Below are 19,661 nucleotides of genomic sequence, written 5' to 3'. Positions count from 1 at the left end.
TTTAACACATGCCTTGGTAAAAAGCCATCTGATATTTTCCTCCACATTCCCTTGAAAAATGGAAAGTGAGATCATCAACTTTGGAAAGGAAAGTGGCACTAAGAACAAGGCACACGCAAAACACAAATAATATATATGATAAAAAGGAAGCACAGTACATTTGAATGTGATTTGTTGATTCTTGATTTCCTTTACAAAGACTGTTTGCCCTTGTTCATCAATCTCTCCTTATAACCAGATCAATGGTTAAGAACTTCCCTCATGTTTCCTCTCAAGCAAGCCAATCAAACAAACAGGTCTTTGAAATGAGATGGTACTCAAAATTTCTTTCCATCCTCTTCTAATGTTTTTCCACAATCCCCCATGGAAAGGTCTCTCTCACCCCGACCATGCATGTACCCCGTCAAACTCTCTGAACCTAAAGTGGTGGCAGGAGTTCTTTTTGAAGATTGCCAAAGTAAGAACAACCCTCCAAGCCCACATGAAACGGAAAAGAAAATGAACACTGGGAATACTTTTGAGGCTTCCATGAGGGAGATATTTGTGGGAATTTGACACTGAGAAAGATGTTTGAAGGAAAAATGGGTAAATCAACCATCATTCTACTTTTTGCACATGCATACCTAAGAAATAGTAGTAAGAAGTATAAAGGTGTAAGGACTCACAAAGATGAAAAACTATTTCGATTTATACTATCAGCAGAATTGCTTGCATGATCATTTTCTTTTTCGTACAAAAATATTGTTCCAGCCAGCCTCTTCATATACTACAAAAAAAATAAAATAGATGGATCATGGCCGTGTTCCAGGCAGCTACAAAAAGGATAAAAATGACTTGACTTACATGTGTGAAAACTTCATTCGTTATAAATCACAATTTCATTATGATCGGACCTATACATGATTGGAACATGTAGCTTAGGACACGCTGAATGTCTCCTGAGCTATGCTCGCTTCGCACAAGGTCTACTAACAGAGGGAAGAATTGTGAAATGTACTTCCTAAACGAATCCGTTCCCAAACCACCCAGTACCTGCAATGCTGACACTGCAAGAGAAGTCCTAGCAGCCAATTCATCTTTTTGTGCTGAACCCAATGGAAGAATCCAGTGCAGCACTGGCTGGCTCGATTGTTTTTGTGGGGCATTTTGTAACCCGGCACAGTTCAGGTATATCTGCAGTATTTTTTCACATACTCCAACTAGTTGTTGTTCTATGTTTAGCTCCTCGGCCACAGATGGATTGTCCATGACCAAATGCTGCAGGAAGTTGAGGTAATTTTGATAAGACTCATTTTCAAAGTGAACCACAGGCGGTTCAGAGATCTCCAAGATAGAGCATGCTTTCTGCAGCTTCATCAGTAGCATTTTTTCAGAGTTCAGTTGGTGAGCATGAGATGCAATCATGGAAAATGTTTCAGTAAGTGTTGTTATGATGGATGCCAAAAAGGCCTGTCTGCAAATTTTGTATATATCAGTTGCAACCTGCAATAGGAAAAGGAAAAAAATAATTATAAAAAAAGAAAAACACAATTAGATATTCTGTTGTGATATCAACATCAATGACAACTCTACTAGCAACTTTTCACGATGAAAAGCCAAGATAACTGTAATTAGCTATTTGGCAAAGAATGAATGAGACTATTTAAGTGATGAGAGATAAGTACACTTGATTATACACATGAAATGGATGCACGTGTTAACAGCCACATGACACCATTACGAGAGAAAAAGCTATATGACTCCATTCTGAAGGACAGAAAGTGAAAGAGAGAAGAGAGTACCTGTATAATGAGTAGTTGCATAGCTATATGACTCTTCATTCTTGAAACCACATAAGCTGCTGTTTGCAGAGTGTCATCCCCAATATCATCATTGGTCAATCCATTATCAGAAAGCATTTCAAGATCTGGAGAAGCTTGAGGAACCTCAGGCACCTCCATGTCATCCATGATTGTGATAACCTTTGAAAATCTTGGCAAAGTGGAAGCAGTCACTTCTTTCAGAGCAATAAATATAGCTTTCCATTCATCTTCAGACAGTCTGCTGCTCAAATCATCTGCCAACCGCACCAATGCAGTGACCCCAGTGCTAGCAGGAGCCTGAACAGGACTTTTTATGAAACCGGTCAGTATTGATACCACAGCAAGCAGTTGAGACCTCACTACATTGAAGAAACTGACGAATAGGTCCACTAGACACTGAGCTGCTACTGCAGAAGTTTCTGAATCCCATGTGCCTACATCAGGATGCGGAGGCCTTGAAGCTTGCAAAACTTGGTCATTGTTTGCATCTGTTCCTCCCTTGTCACTAACAAAATTAAATATGGGAAAAACAACCAAACTGAAAACACGAGCCCAGAATGTACGTGAAAAAAGATGACCATGATCCTTTAGGATGTTAAAAAGCACTTCCAAAGAACTTTTTCTGATAGCTGATCTGGGATCAGATGTTAGCTTTGACAATCCTGAAACAACATTTGCAAAATATATATTACTTGAGAACAGAAAAGACAATCTTTGTAATAAATTTGCAACATCAAAGGTGCTTAATAACAAAATTAAAAATATATTATCAGCATATAAAACAAACATGCATGGGAGCAGAAAGAACCTGCCAATTCAGCAGGCAATATGAACTCCCAACATCCAAAGTGGATTTACAAGATATTAACCATTAAACCTGTGGCAACTTTGCAGAGTGCTTAAATCATTTTGATACAAGGCCAAAGTATTAATTAATGAAAAATATTAGATTATGTTATCATCCAAAGCTTTATGGGGTAGCTGTGCAATCAAAAAGTGCTCATCCACATCACATATAAGCGTGTTGTAAACCATCACAGCATTTGCTTGAACTCTAAAACTTGAAAAGCAAGTTACCTGTGAGCAATGGAATCCAATAGGATGCATGATCATCTCTATCTGTGAACAATTGTCCATCTGATGCATCCTTATCTACTGGTGGAGTGGACGAATCTCCTTCCTCACTCCTCTCATTGCAAACAAGTCCCCCTTCTGCAAGTTTGACAGCACAGAACCGGAGAAATGCAATAGCATTGAGGCTTACATCACTGTTAAATCTGCTATTTGTGAAGGTGATGAGGCATCTAACACAATCCGTAAAAATTGTCGTCTCTGTCTCAGTTATGTAAGGGAAATATTCTCGCACTATTTTTTCCATGGTCTCAAAGGCTAGCAAGACTATATTCTTCCTTTCATCAGCAGCTGCAGCCGTAAAAACCTGAACATAGAACAGCATCATGTGAGAAGCAAGAAATTTGCAAGGGCCACATTACCCACTTCTTAAGCATTCAAATGGACATGAGCTAGCTGGTCGAGTGGCATAAGCTTTAAATGAAGCAGCTCCATCTCCACTTCTAGTGCAGGGAAACATGCTTATATCACTGCAACAACATTTGGCACTCAACCAAATTACAGTATTCAATTCAGTAGCTGGAAGTTTAGCAATTCTAACTTGTAACAAGATCCAGTCCTGGCATCCTTCCTAGAATTACAAGGTGCAAGAAATGCAAGGGATAATGAGTACCAAGAACCATTAATCTAAGTACACTCGGGAACTCTTTCAATTCAACTATGCAGTAACACTACCCTTTGACTTGACTCCAAATCACAGCCTGAAAGTACTTAGCAAAGTTCTGTATCAAGGGAGGTTGATTATGGGTAACAAGCATTCCAGCCTACATTCAATCTGAAATCAAGTTATCTAGTTCAAGAAATTATGGAATTCTTATTTCTGGTCCCAATCCACTTTCCTATAAACTGATTAATGCATGACCAAATTAGGTAAAAGTCAATTTCAAATATTTATTTCTCTGTAACCCCTTGTCCACTTTCCCTTTTCTTATAGGCATACATGTCCAATTTCCTATAATATGCACCAGATTTCCATTAGCCATTTAGTTTCTCTTTTTTGCAAATAAAAATCAGATACTGAATGACCAAGATTTGCCCCAGAATTTCTTAAGGAGGCCAAATTTCAGAAACCAAGCCAATTGTGTCAATTTAAACTCGGATTAACTTCAACACAGGTCCCAGTTAGAATATACAATTATGTGAGGTTCTACATAGAGTAAGCAAATTCTCAAATCATAGATGATAATGAAAATTAGTGATGAAAAGCATTAACATACCATAAAAACACTTTTCCAGCCAGATTTCACATTATTCACACGGCTAAGGACCATCTGTGAAATGCACCGAACTATTAATTCCTTAATTTCTGTAGAGTTGCTTTTCTGCATGACAATCACAAAAGGTCTCAGAAATTCATTTTGAAAGTTGTAATTTGCCAGCTCTTCACGCTCTAAAAATTTCATAGCAAGTTGCCGCAAAGAATCCATCACAAATATTGCAACTGAGAGGTTTTCTGACAAGCCAACTGATACAAAGAAATCAGATAGAACATTCCATATGCGAGACCATACAAGTCTGATGCGGTTCATATTGTAATGCCTGAAACAAACAAAAAATAAAAAATAAATAAATAACATGGCATCATTATAAAACGCATCCCATATCTCTTATCTGTTCAAAATGACATTTTTACAACCTTACTGCACAGGTCGTTGTCACAAATGAAACTGAAAGAAAATAGCAGTTAAACATTACTTAATAACTGACTAAACTTTAAAACCCTAGGAACTCCTGCAAGAATTCATGTACTTTCTGGGATAGAGAATCAATTTACTTTGAAATATAAAGATCCACTGAGAAGAAAATAAAATTAGTTTATCAGTGCATTCACAGAATGAAAATTTTGAAATTTGATGAGAATATTTGAGAGAGACTGAAAAGAAAAAGGAGCATAAGCTTACGCAATCTCAACAATTTTTGTGAGGCTGAATACACGAGGATCCGTAGGAGACTGCAACTCTGACATGGAAACTTTGCAAAGAGCCTTCACAAAAGCTACTATTGCCTCACTATTCAACCTTTGGCTATGGGCAAATATGTGGTTCAACTCAAAGCTTCCAATCTGATCCAGCAGATGCAAGTTTAAAATGAAGTTATTCATCTGCTCTGGAGTTACCAAGTTTGACGTATTGACTCCCAGTGTAGTGCTATCATATGATCCCCCTCTAACAACAGCCACCACAGCTGGATTCTGAAGAGTTCCCCTTCTCTTTAGAGATGGAAAACCAGCAGACTTGTGTGTTTTTTCATCTGTTTCAATGTTGGAAGTAGTGAAAAAGGATGCATCAGGGGGTGCGCCCTCTCCCAACAATTGCAGATGCTCAAAACGGGAGAGGCATGTTAATATGTGCTCCCAGGCTTCCTGAAGAAAATTACCATCTTCAATGGCAATTGCTATTATTGCCTGTCCAAGATATCATATGTGGGTAAAAGTTAAATAACAGGATGTTGCACAGTAACTTGCTGACACCACAGACTCAGTACATGCATTGAATGTAAGGAGCTACCATGCAATATTCTTTGTTCATTCCTATATAATACTTTAATTAATTAGACAACCATAGCTACCACTTATCAATTTTCACACAAGAACAGTGAAATAAATAGTTAATGGTCAGGAGACCAAGAAGCACAAGGACATGAAGCCGATGATCCAATCAACTGCATGCATATAGTGCTAATGGGAAGAGTATTCATGTTAATATTCTTGATTTGGGACTAACCAATTTCATCAGACGTCTCTCCAAGGAGTATCATTCTGATGGAAGCATTTCTCAAACCTTGGCCTGCTCACGTTGTGGAGCATCTATTTATCATATTTGAAAAAATGGATTTCCCTTTTTGATGCCAAATGAACCATACGCATATTTACCTTCACAGCATCAACATTTTTTTGTTTCATGTCTGCAACACAGTGGAGGAAAGTAAACTTGGCCACAGTTGTAACAAAAGCATCTCTCTGAGTCTGCATGCCCATAACTGCAGTAACATGCACAGCATGTCGGATGCCCTGTAAGCATTGAGAAGTAGCAACCTTGTCATCACTTTGATCCAGAGTTACACTGAAGGCAGCGAGCATAGGACCCCAGCAGACCTCCACCATAAACCTCAATATAGCTACATCTGTAACCGCATAATAAACAGACCTGCAACATTAAACAAGAAAAGATTTCTCATCAGTAGTGTGATATCTATTATATTTTTAGATAGGCCAAACAAAGAAAAGATGTTAGATGCCCAGTAGTGATTAGATCGAATGATCTCAACCAATCAATCACAATATCCAGGATGGAGGAATTCTCATGATATTCAATTGAAACAGACTATTGGATCAAAATATCACCCAGATATTTCTAAGGCCAAATACACTGCAGGACCTGTGTGCTGTCAGTCATGTGTTCACAGGAAGAATATTCTTATAACTCTGATAATGATAGCCTAAAAAGAAGTCAATGACTGTAGGTATTTTATTATAGCTTACTCTGATTTTCCTGACTTTGCCTTAAACTGCTCCTGGATGTGCTTTATGAGAAGACCATTCGCACCCAATGGTTTTTCTTCTGTCTGCTTCCAATTGACTAGATTGAATATACCATCCAAGCCCAGTAGTTTATTGAAGCTGTTTGCCTGCTTGCTCTGTGGCGCAGAAGAATCGGCATTCATTTTTATTTCATTTTTTACAATGTGATCATAAATAGCGCCCAGATACTCTTCAGGTAGGTCCTTGCCATCATCAATCCCTCGGTTATTCCGGATGAAATCAGCCTTGGTCATCTAAATAGCCAAACCCAATGCAGAATGCAAGTCAGGCCATAAGTTACAAAATCTATATCAAATTCTATATTTATCAATATTTTGATAAAAATTTTAGGCACAATGTAAACTTGATTACTGAGTATAGTGAGAAAAATTTTGTCTTAAAATATAAATATTCGTTATGTTTTCTTGTGATGATTTGCCTTTTTCTTTAATGTACAGTACTAACACCATTTTCGGTTTCCCAAAAGATACATGACAGTTTAATAAATAATATCAAAGAAAATTAGCAGCCAAATATTATTTAAGAATTAAGATGTTTGCATAAAAAATTAAAAAAAAAAAAAAACAAAACAAAATGTCCAGATACTTTCAAGGTTAAAAGAAGGATTATTCTTATTATTTGAAAAAAAAAAAGTTGGAAATGATATTCCAAGCTAGAAGAATAACAAGTATCCCCCTTAAAAAACTAATCTACAAACATTAGGCACAAAGGCATGACTTGTAAGCCTAAGTGTGGGGTAGAAGACAAATAAGAAAATTCTCCAAGCTCACCTTATCTTTCACCATGTTATTGTGGGCATCCGTGTTCAGCAATATCACAGAGTAAGCAAGAACATAAGCAGTATCAGCACTGGTAAATGAATTTGGATTGCATTTACAATACCGCTCAGCAAACTTTTCCATGATGCGATCAATCTTCTGTGCCTCTCCAGGTAACCTGAAGCCCCGTAGGAAAAACCTAATTGCTTCACCAAAATCTAATGCTTCAAAATTAAATGAATCTACATAAGCATGCATAACTTTTAAAGAAAAATCCTCTCTTTCACCCAAATAGTCACCGATCACAGTTTCGTTTAGGCCAGCAGTATTTTTAAGAAAAGCAGCCACCTCTTCTGGAGAACCACCAATTTTCTTGGAGCTTATTAGAAATTCTATGCCCTTGGAAGGTTTCCTATTGAACAGTGAGATGCCTTTCTGCATTTAACCCAGAAAACCGGTCACTACATAATGAACCAGGTAAATTCCAGGAAAAAATGAAACATAGTGTGACTTAAAGTTAAAGCAAAAAATGTAATAGCACAGGATAAGTGTTCAATGAGCACATAAAAACCAAAGTGCATTATAGCTGTAGTTAATGATCAAGGTATATCTCTACAAGTAAAGCAATAATCAACCTGGAATTCTAGTTTATAAGCTCGACGTTGCTCAAAGGCAGCAGCATCTGATAATCCTGAATTTGTTTCTGGATGCAGCTCATAGTCAGGGATAGTTCCTTCTTCTCCATTGATGATTGCATGATTCTCTGTTGAAATCTCACTCTCAGAGCTCTTCGGTGGAGAGAAATCTCCTATTATTAGCTGTTGATCCATCCAACCTCCCATTGACTTAATAATGCTAACCAAGCACTTCACTGATTCAAGCCGAAATGTCAAATCTTGGATGGGAGACAAGGTTGTAGTAGAACCAGGAGGTGGACCTAGTGCCGTTTTCAGAAGGCCATTGACAGTCCTGCAAATATCTGATGGAATTAAAAGGGTTTTAATACATGTTATTAAACAAAATGCGAAAAAGAAATGACAATGAAAACGGTCAAAAATAACAAATTATGCATTTAAGATACCAGAGAGAGACACAAAAGAGAATCCTATGCTATGTATAAATAGAGAAGATCCACTAGCAAATGCAAAATAGAAAATTTCCATGTAAATATATATTATCTAAGAAATGGACAGCCATCAGATGCTCTTGAACGCACTGATATAGCCTTATTGCTAAAAGTCTACAGTCTACTTTAAAAAGCAAAAAAAAAATGGTGTTTTGTTATTTTTATTTTTATTTTTGGTTAAGTGATAAAGGGATGCAACCCATGTACACCAGAGGTGTATCACTAGTGCCCATCAGGGCTTGAAAAACCACCACGAAGATCTTAGAAAGGATTCAAACAATCTATGAAACCCACCAAAGAATAAGTTCCTCATCCACAGACTACTTAGACCAGAAGAAAAAGGAACAAAAAAAGAAAGAAAAAAAAACTCTTTCAGGCTTGACCCATTCTCTAACTCTTCAAAGATCCTTTGATACCTCTCCTTCCATTTTGTCCAAAACAAGAAAAAGGGAGCTGTTTGCTTGGCTGCTTTTTTTAATATACATTCCCTTAACTATCAAAAAAAGAAAAAGGGAGCTGTTCTCCAAACTTTTCAGCTATTTTTCCAAACAAATCTTTCATGCTACTCAAATAAAAAGAAAATCCCTTTGTATCGTTTAGTCTTAGGTTCACCTTTTTAGGAATAATAAATAAGGGAAATGAAGTATATTGAGATCTTCAATAGAGTACTTTTTATCAGAGTTAGCTTTTCCTCCTTTTGATAAGTATTGTCTCTTCCAAAAAGCAAGTTTTTTATGAAATCTTTCTTTCACCACATTCCAAACCTGTGATAATCTAAATGTTGCTCCCAACAGTAGGCCCAAATAAATAGATGGAAGGTACCCACTTGACAACCTGAAACAACAGCTAGGTCATCCACCTTTCCTGTACTACCAACTAGGATCAATTAACTTTTCTCCAAATTGAATTTTTTCTTTTTTTCTTTTTTCGATAGGCAAACTTTTCTCCAAATTGATTTTTAAACTCAATATAGCCTCAAACCATATGAAAGAGCAGCTTAAATGCTCCAATTGATACTGATTAGAGTCACAAAGGACAAAAATATCCTTAACAAAACAGCGGATGGGACACCTTCATTCCCACATCTCGTCCTCCACAGACCACATAACCCAAGATGAAGCCCCCTTCTTTTGCCTATTAAAAATATTAGAGAGCATCTCCATAGTCAAGATACATAGGTATGGGGAAAGAGGGTCACCTTGTCTCAAACCCTTAAAACTCTGGACATAATTGAATGGAGTCCCATTAACCAAGAAATAGAAGTAAGTCAAAGAAATGCACCACATAATCAATCTAATCTACTTGGAAACCAAATCCTATTTTTTCCAAAACCGCCATTAAATAAATAAAAAACAAAAATACAACTGACATGATCATATGTTGTCTCATTATCTAGCCTACAAATGACCCCATTAGTAGACCTCTTTAACTTCGAGTCAAAGGCTTCATTTATTATAAAAACCACATCCAAAATTTGATGACCCTCCACAAATGCATGTTAAAAAGTTGAATCCACTTTTACCACCACTTTTTTTTAGTCAATTAGGCAAGATTTTTGCTAAGAGCTTCTATGGTCCCCCCACTAAGAAGTCTTTTAAATCTTTTGCACTTCCCTTCTTTGATATTAGCACAATGAAATTGGTGTTTACACTTCTTTCAAAAGACTCAAGCTCATAGAACTCCCCAAAACACCCCATCCCTTCACTTTTTCATAAAATACCAACAAAATTGCCAAAAAGCCAGGGAAAAGTTGTGATATCCCACATCAAATAGAGGAAAAAGCTCCTAGCATTATATATGTATGAGTTCCTCTTAACCGTGTAGATGCTTCTTAAAGTTGTGAAAGTTCATTGAGCTCAAAGCAGACAACATCTACATAGTTAGGAATGGGTCATTACAAATAGTATCAAAGTCAATTCCTGACCTCGATATGGGAGTTTGTTTGGCCCAACAAAGGGTGTCTATCCGTTTGACCTCACAATCATGTGGAACACAATGAAGACGTTGTGTCTATATAAAGGTGTAATTGTGATATACCACACTAGAAAAAGAAAAAGTTTTTGGCTCTATATATGTATGACCTCTTCTTAATTGTGTAGACGTATTTTAAATTCGTGAGGGCTCCATTGAACCCAGAGTGGACAATATGCCCATGATTGAGAGCAAATCATTACAAAAGTCATCTGGCTAAGGGTTTTACCCCTACACAAACTAGAAAGGGTTGCATAAACCTCCTCCTCAAAGAGGACTCTTGAAACCCTAAATCTTCTCAATTCAAACATTCCAAGGTCATCTCGTCGATACACAGTCTCCAGTCCCTCAATTTGGAAAGAATGGCATGGAAAGCATTGGTCACCCCCTCCTTAATGTCTACTTCGTCTAACAACATTTCTCCATTCACGCCTTTTGGCAATCTTGCTGGGACTTCGTGAAGGAGGAGATTGTGGACCTGTTTAAGGAGTTTTTTGATAAGAAATCTTTTGCTAAGAGTCTCAATACTACCTTCCTAGTCCTCATTCCAAAAAAGGTGGGGCTGACGACCTTGAGGACTTCAAGCCCATCAACCTTCTAAGGGGATTGTATAAGCTTTTGGCCAAAGTGCTGGCCAATAGGCTGAAGAAGGTTTTAGATAAGGTGGTCTATGTGGACCAAAATGCTTTTGCGAGGGGAAGACAGATTTTGGATGCCTCGCTCATAGCTAATGAGGTGATTGATTTCTGGCATAAACATAAAGAGAAAGGGTTGATTTGTAAACTGGTTATTGAAAAAGTCTATGATAGCATTAATTGAAATTTCCTCATGAAGGTCTTGCACAAGATGGGTTTTGGAGCTCGTTGGATGGAGTGGATTTGGTGGTGCATTTCAACTACAAAATTTTCTGTTCTAGTTAATGGGGTGCCAGCAGGTTACTTCTCCAATTCCAGGGGGCTGCGCCAAGGAGATCCCCTCTCTCCTTATCTTTTTGTGTTGGGTATGGAAGTGCTAAGTGTACTTTTAAGAAGGGCTGTTGATAGGGGATTCATTTCAGGCTGTAGTCTTCGAGGGAGGGGGGGAATGGAGATGAATGTGTCTCATTTGCTCTTTGCTGATGACACAATTATTTTCTGCGAAGCAAGGCAAGATCACCTTACCTCTCTAAGCTAGATTTTGGCGTGGTTTGAGGCAGCCTTTGGTCTTAAAATAAACCTAGCTAAAAGCGAAGTAATTCCGGTTGGGGAGGTTGAAGACATTGACGAATTGGCAGTGGAGTTAGGATGTAGAGTGGGGTCTCTTCCTACTGTCTATTTGGGGTTGCCTCTTGGAGCCAATCACAAGGCCTCGTCTACGTGGGATGGGGTGGAAGAAAGAATGAGAAGAAGGTTAGCCCTTTGGAAAAGACAATATTTGTCAAAGAGCGGGAGAATTACCCTCATTAAAAGTACTTTGGCCAGCATACCTATTTACCAGTTGTCTCTCTTTTGAATGCCCAAGCTAGTAGCAAAAAGGCTCGAAAAATTACAAAGGGACTTTCTTTGGGGAGGGGGAAGCTTGGAAAGGAAAATTCATTTAATCAATTGGGAGGTGGTGTGCACTCAAAAGGAGAAAGGGGGTCTAGGCATTCGGAAGATTGATCTCTTGAACAAGGCCTTGTTGGGCAAATGGATTTGGAGATTTGCCCTTGAAAAAGAAATCCTTTGGAAGAAGGTGATCGGGGTGAAGTATGGCCATGAGGGTTTTGGTTGGAGAACTAATGAGGCTCGTGAAACGTTTGGAGTGGGGGTTTGGAAGGAGATTTTGAAGGAGACGAATTGGTGTTGGGATAACATAGGGTTCGAGGTGGGTGAGGGGACCAAGGTCAATTTTTGGATTGATCAGTGGTGTGGTAATGAGGCGTTGTCCCAAACTTTTCCCCGGCTATTTGCCTTGGCGGTCCAAAGGAACGCTACGGTCAATGAAATGTGGGATTCTAGCCTTGGTCAAGGAGGTTGGAATATTAGATTCTCCAAAAATTCTAATGATTGGGAGCTGGATGCTATAGGAGAGTTGTTCCATATGCTGAGGGACTTGAGGATTTCTTCAGAAGAGGACTCAGTGATATGGAAAGGAGGGGGTCACGGTTCTTTTCGGATAAGGGATGCTTATAAGCTGCTGGTAGCCCCTAGTACCATCACCTTCCCGAAAAAGAGCATTTGGGTGGATAAGGTTCCAACCAAAGTTGCTTTTTTTGCTTGGGAGGCCACGTGGGAGAAGATCCTAACTTTGGATAGGCTCCAAAGACGGGGCTGACACCTTCCTAATCGTTGTTTTTTGTGTGATTGTGAAGAGAAAAATGTAAATCATATTCTTTTACACTGTATAGTGGTCAGGGTCCTCTGGGAGATCGTCCTTGCCTTGTTTGGGGCTCATTGGGTGTTCTCAGAGACAGTCAAAGAGGTGTTACTTAGTTGGAGGGGCCCCTTTGTGGGGAAAAAGAGGAAAAAGATTTGGAATTCCATCCCGTTGTGTATTTTTTGGACAGTATGGAAAGAAAGAAATAGATTAGCTTTTAGGGGGAGCTCTTTAGCTATACAGAAGTTGAAAAATTCTTTTGTATGTAATTTGTGGAGTTGGGCTAGGGTGTATATGGAAGAGGAGTCCTCTTCGCTTTTAGGTTTTTTGGAATGGCTTGCCGTTCCTTAAGGGGTGGTAAGGTTTTTGTTCATGCGTTTTTGTTTCTAGGCTGCTGTGTATACTACCTGTATGCTTTGTGGCTTTCCGTCCTTTAATATATTTGCGCTCATTTATAAAAAAAAAACATTTCTCCATTCACTTTAATTTTACCCAAATGGTTTCTTCTTCTACAAACATTGACCAATTTATAAAAGAACTTTGTATTTTTATCTCCTTTTAGCCATAGTTTGCTTAATTTTTGCCTCCAAAGGAATTTTTCCATTGTTGCCCACTTACTCAACTTAGACACCATATCCTTACTAACCTTGGTCTTAATTATGTTATTTGAAAGTGAGTTAAAGGATCATCAAATCATTGAGTAGTCCTTCAAGCAAGATCTTGTCAAATTGGAGCATTGTTTGTTCTTCTAGGACTATGCTGGGGATGCAAGCTGAACAGAAACCCGTTTAGTTAAATCTATGATGGATGCTTGTTGGTAACCATGGACAACTAGGGATTAGGAAGGATTAGAGATCATGAAGGTAGCATGTTGAGAGCTTTCACCAAACCAGATGGGCTAGGTTCAGCTTTGAAGAAAAGATTCTGGCACTGTTGAAGGCTTGCATTTGGCTATCAATTTGGGACTGTCCAACATCTTAGTGGGTTGAGATTATGCTATTACCATTTCTTGGGTGTCTTAACAAAAAGAGAAGAATGTGTAAGCACAACGCTTGGTTACTTCAAATCATTGATCAAGCTAGAGTTTTGGGGTACTGTTACTATTGGATTCCTCATTTAGCTAACAAGTTAGCTGACCTTCTTGCCAAACAAGAAGCCTTTCAGTTTAACTGTTTTCTGAGGCAGTTTGCACCTCCTTAAGGTGTATCTGTTTTTGGTTTCAATCTAATTTTTTGTTGTTCTTTGGTTTTTGGTCCCATCTAGTTTCTCTAATTTTTTTCCTTTAGGTAATATCTTGTACCTTGTGAAGGATAGCTTGTCCTTCAACCTTTTTGCAATCCAATGAAAAAAATGTGTTTGTTTCTGAGCTGAAAAAAGAAGGAAAAATCAGGGATAGATCAAGATTGAAACAAGCCCCAGATATTGTTTGTGCATGATCTAATTTGTAAACCCCAGCAGTTCTTTCAAGAAATCCTAGAAGCCAGTAAATTCTCTGAAAATTATGAAAAACCTTGCTATCCTTTTTCTACTTATACAGAGCAATAGTCTTCTAAGTTTCAATATGCATTCGCTGCAGCTTGTGCATTTACTGTTATTTGGTAGCAAATCTTAGGTCTTTGTCTTCTCCAGCATGATGTCTACAAGAGTAAAAGTACCTTTTTTCTTTTTTTTTCTTGTAAGGGTAAATGTATTAGAGTAAAAAAAGAGTATCCACAATGTATACAAAGCAACCAAAAAAATACATGGGAACACAAGAATTAGCAACCGCGCCCTACAAAGAGCCTATCTAGTCCACAAACTCTAACAACAATAAAGAGTCGTCCCCTTGTGTGCCTTTGCCTATCAAAAAAAAACAATAAAGAGTCGTCCCCAATATACAATCTTACTCACTCCCAAAAAAGATTCAAGAAAGAACTTTTAATTATTTGGTCCAAACTTTCACAATTATCGAATGCTCTCCTATTTCTCTCCCTTCATATAGTATAGAGAACACACATAACAGAGCAGCCTTCCAAGCCTTCTTTTTTTTTTCCCAAGCAAAAGATCTGTGCCAACTTATGAAGAACCCCTAACTAAAGAGTGCATCACCCACTGTACACCGAACTAAGCAAAAATCAACTACCACAAAACGCGTACTTTTGTGCAATGAAGAAAAATATGATCATCCGTTTCTTCTGCTTCTTTGCACATGTAGATAAGAACTATTGAGGTGCTTACCACTCTAGTAGGTGATCTATAAGCCAACTCCTAAATGTTGAAGGACAACAACTAAAGGACATCTCACAATCACCACATCAAACTCTATCATTACTATATCATGCCTTCTTTACAATGATTGGGTTTGATTATTAGGTTTGAGTTTTTATTTGGCCTGAAAAAATTTATGCCTATAAAAAGTTGCATAAGGTTTCCAAATAACTTTGAACCCCACTCTTTACCTATAGGAAAAATAAATAAAATAAAAAATTGAACCCCATCTGACAGCTTTCAATAACTGGGTTTCTATTAGGCATGAAGTTAGGCGGGTTAACAAATTATCTCCGAATGCTAGCCCTAATTAGATGTCTGGTCCATCCTTAATCAGGTAAGGTAGATGGTAGAAGGTCTGAAATATGTAACTCATGGAAACTTCAAGCATTATTATGTTTGTGACAATCAAGAACCAGGAACTTATTCATCCAAGGCCACATAGTAACAGGACATAGCTTCCTTCCAAGCAACATAAGCCAGGGGAATCACCCCAAGCTGAAGCTACCCATTTCAAATCCCTACTATCAGCAAACTACATTATCCTCTTCTCAATATTTTACACAACTATGTTTGAGGAAGAGATGCATTGCATTTGAGACATAAGGGAAAGATAACAAAGAAAAATAAGCATGCTCTGTACCTTTCAAATATGTTTGGAGCATTCACATCACAGTCATAGTTCACAAAAATATCGATGATAATATGTGAATCATGAGACATCTTTTCCAGTATGTTGAGGACTGTCATTTTCTGTAGAAAACTAGGCTGAAGCACATTCTCGAGCACCCGGAGGATGAGCATGGGAAAGAAAATTCCGATTTCTTCTTTCAGTCCTGATCTGAATTTTGATAACAAGCTCATGAAAATAGAACATAGAAGCTGGAAAATAATCATAACTGATAATGCACTGTTCTTCAACAATGATAAGCAGAGAAACTGCTTTATAGCACTGAGAAACCTGCATCCAAAAGGAAAAAATAAGGAAGAAGAAGAAGAAGAAGAAAAGAAAATATTAGATACTTCATAAAAATTTTAATCAAGATTGGAACGGAGAAGCATATTGGCTAATTAAGAACAATAAGAAACACCCAAAACAAGGTCATCTGTACTATAAGAAAAAGGCAAATCGAACAGCCAGTAATTGGAAGACCATTTATCTTATTGGTATTTTGTAACTGACCGGTTTTTTATTTCTTGTTATTACTTAACTTTTAGAATATAATTTCTATCAAAAACCTCTTTTAATCGAATTACCATTTAAAAGGAAGTATTACCTTAGTCTACAGTTACACAATGATTGTTCTATCAAGAATTGCATATGACAGTGTAGATATAGTCAGGTGTGAATCACTTAAGACAAAAAGATAAGGAGCCAATTATTAGATTGAGAAGGCTTAAAGTTCCTGGATAGAAAATGTATAGTAAGACTGATCAATAATATAAATTAACCGGAAAATCCATTGTGTATATGTTAGCCTAATATACATTGTAGGTCTATAATCTATTACCTAATAGTTTAAGGTTTTTGGTCAGTTGTTAACTTAATATAGTATCAGAACTCTGGTTATGTGGAGGTATCAAGTTCAAGTGTCCTCTACTGTTTATTTCTCATCCATTTATCTGTAATCTATGATTTTCCTTGCACCTGAGGGAGGGTGTTCACCTAGTATGTATCGGGGGTACACATGACCTAACAGTTTAAGGTTTTATATCAATTTGTAACTTAACATTATTCACTAATCATGAAATTTTGGGTGGTAGAATTAGAGTTCTTTTTTCTTCTTTTTTCCTTTTTTTTTTTTTTTTGATAGGTAGGGCAATAGAATTATAGTATCGTATGTTAAAATTGTGGAGAGATGTTTAGGAATAAAAGTAGGGCCTGGATAGATGAAGTATAGTTTTAATGCAACTAGGTCAAGATATAACTAAGATCAACTACCAAGAAATGTTCAAGAGCCCAGTAAGCATGATCCTGTCAGATTGGAGAAAACCCCCCCCCCCCCCCCACCCAATTCTTCTAGTTGGAGGATTATACAGGTTTGTGCAGAGAGGAAACCCCCTTGGGTTCAGTTACCTCAACTTCAATGGGTGGCTTGCTAAAGAATTCCAGGATGCCTAGGGATCAGCATGCATTTTAGAGATCATAGGTCCCCGGTGGTTAGAGCCTACTCCAAACATGCAAGGGGAGGGTTAGCAATGGAGGAAGAGATTATTGCTTTATTGGGAAGCTTGATTCTAGAAACTACATTGGGCTTCGACAATCATATGGTAGAGGGAGACTCAGCATGAGTGACAGCTTGGGCATCACAGGGAAAGAGGCTGTGAACATTAGACTCTTGAATGCACAAAACCATCGACATTACTAGAGCTCTGACATTTTCTTTCACTTAGATACCTCCGCTGGCCAATCATAGAGTGGATCACTTGGTTAAGTGAGAGCCTTCTCACTTAGTATTCTTTTGTAGGGATTTTGGTGTCCTTCAATAGCAGTTTTTTTTTTGGTGATAGTCATCCTTGACTTGCAGTGTCTTGTTTTCTTAAGGGTGTCTTTGTTTTGTTCCATGTTTTGCTTTGCTTTTGTTCTCTATTCTGAAGGATGACTTATCCTTCTTGCATTTTTAATTCATTCTCTAAGAAATATATTGTTTGCTTCAATGTAAGAAAAAAGAAAATGCCTATCAAAACGTAAGAAAAAAGAAAATAAAGCCACCCAAAAGGAACTTTTTTCATTGTCTAGGATATCCATATCAAGTGACACATGCCCATAGAATTATAAAGTAGGATAAATCACACAGAAAAACACATAAAAGATATTTTTGATAAATGCATAACTGGCATACTAAAAGAGAAATTTGTCAGCCAGCTACAACACTTAAATGTTGGACAGTTAAAAATCATAAACAAACTAAACCAAAACAAGTTAAAGATCAATATAAGTAAATTTGGGTCAGGTGGGAAACTACTCTTGCAGCTTCTAAAAGATAATAATTACTATACATTGGAGTTCAAGTTGAAGTACACAAAAATCTCAGAATGTCCCGCATTCTTGGTCCAGGAAAATCATAAGCAAATACAAGCAAGCGGTAGCTCAGACTAAGTAGCATGGTGGTTTGGGATTCAATTAATTGAAAAGCTTTTTAAGATCCTTTTTCATTGCTCATACAATTTGGTGGCCTAAAATTTAGTTCATAGGTCTTCTGTTCTCACATAATTTTTTTTCCAGGAAATCTCATCAAATTATATTTGCTGTGACAGTTATCCAGCAGGCACCGAAAGGCTAAAGTGCCTGAAAATAGCAGAATTGCTTTGCAGCCTAAGTTAGAGATCAAAATCATGTGAAATTTTATATTTAAAAAGATGATATGAAGTGTTCGCGGTGGAAGGAGCTGAAGCACAACACATTTTTAAGCAACGGATCACTTACCTTTCATTTGATCGCCAAATTGGACCCCCATTGTTCATTACAACCTTAAGCAGCTCCAAAGACAGTATCTTTCCCCTCAAAAGGATCAGATCATCAGATTGATCCTGTGATGAGAATTTCATAGACAACTTGCACAAATTCTTGAAAATAAGAAACCCGTCCTCCCGAATCACACTCTCGCCACTAGATTCAGCCCCATTTTCCATTTCTCCATTGTCCACTTCAGTTTTCCCATCACCTTTAGACCCATTCGGAACTTCCACCACCGGCGAAGCATTACCTTCACTCGCTTCCATCACCTCATAAATAAAACTCTGAACAATTTGTATAGAATTTCCTTCGTTCAAGTTCCTATCCGTAAACTCCAACAACTCATTCACCGACACCGTCCGAATACCAACCTCCATCGAATCCTCCTCCATTCTCGCGAAAACAATCAACATAATCTGCGCAAGCACCGCCTTTGCACAGATCTGATTGGTCCCACTCACGCTGCCGAGGTACACATTATAACAAGTTTTCACAATATGCACTAAGCACTCACCCCTGATGTACACGCACGGCGATCGAACCGCGGAGAGAAGAACCTTAAGCACGGCGAGGTCGACAGCGTCCTCGCCGCTGCCGGCCGATTTACACACCGCCTCTATCATCCCCTTCCTATCAATCACGCCGCGGATCAGCCCCAGCGAACACAACTTGAACAAGCACTCAAGCGCCGGCTCCATGACCTTCGCGGAGGCCGAATCAAGAGCCAGCAGAAGAGGCTGCAAAACGAATTCCGCATCGGAAACCGATAATCCGAACACCGGCGAGTTCGAATTCGGATCCGACGAATCTGGGAGGGTTTCGAGCTTGTCGAGCACGGATTTACAAGCGGCAACGAGCTGAGAGTGTTTTCTCCAAGCAACATTCTTAATAATCTTGTCCAGAGACGGACCCAATACCCGACCGGCCCTGGAAGAGCCGCCGAGAGACACTGACATGGCGGTGAGGCTGATGATGTGGAAGCTAAGAAGATGGCTATGGCAATTCACAATAAATGGAGAATTTAGGGTTACATCATGACTTCGTCGTCATCAGGAAGGAAGATTTTGGTCGTTGGAGGCCGCTCCTGAGAGCCGACGACGAATGCGTAATCGCTACTGCTCTCAGATCAATCCTTTGATAATAAATTTGGAGAATTTTTGACCAATTTGTTTTACTTTCCTAATGATTTAGTTTATATTTGATTTTAAGGCAACACTTCCATTTTCGTATCCATTTCATACGTCCGACAAAGGGCAACCAATCACGTCCTAACACGTGTAAACTAATATCA

At 38.2% G+C, this 19,661-nt stretch overlaps 1 protein-coding gene across 3 annotated transcripts; it reads right to left on the bottom strand.

The window, feature by feature from the left end:
• Window positions 1-646: 646 nt before the first annotated feature.
• On the bottom strand, window positions 647-19,543 carry LOC117908743 (brefeldin A-inhibited guanine nucleotide-exchange protein 1). Of its 3 annotated transcripts, XM_034822451.1 has the most exons (12): window positions 18,341-19,543; window positions 15,557-15,874; window positions 7,868-8,201; window positions 7,245-7,667; window positions 6,415-6,707; window positions 5,806-6,079; window positions 4,835-5,337; window positions 4,151-4,472; window positions 2,880-3,240; window positions 1,782-2,464; window positions 844-1,482; window positions 647-766 (listed from the first exon to the last, which is right to left on the bottom strand). In XM_034822451.1, the coding sequence occupies exons 1-11, from the start codon at window positions 19,324-19,326 to the stop codon at window positions 871-873; spliced, it is 5,109 nt and encodes a 1,702-aa protein (XP_034678342.1). In that variant the 5' UTR covers window positions 19,327-19,543; the 3' UTR covers window positions 647-766; window positions 844-870. The 3 variants fall into 3 exon arrangements, with proteins under 3 accessions (XP_034678342.1, XP_034678331.1, XP_034678350.1); XM_034822440.1 differs by having other exon boundaries at window positions 647-1,482; window positions 18,341-19,542; XM_034822459.1 differs by lacking the exon at window positions 18,341-19,543 and having other exon boundaries at window positions 647-1,482; window positions 7,868-8,211; window positions 15,557-15,666.
• Between the last annotated feature and the right edge of the window lie 118 nt (window positions 19,544-19,661).

Source organism: Vitis riparia, chromosome 3 (genome assembly GCF_004353265.1).
Source record: "Vitis riparia cultivar Riparia Gloire de Montpellier isolate 1030 chromosome 3, EGFV_Vit.rip_1.0, whole genome shotgun sequence".
Lineage (NCBI taxonomy): Eukaryota > Viridiplantae > Streptophyta > Magnoliopsida > Vitales > Vitaceae > Vitis > Vitis riparia.
The sequence above is the reverse complement of the archived record's forward strand: the minus strand, read 5'-3'. Positions and strand labels throughout refer to the sequence as shown.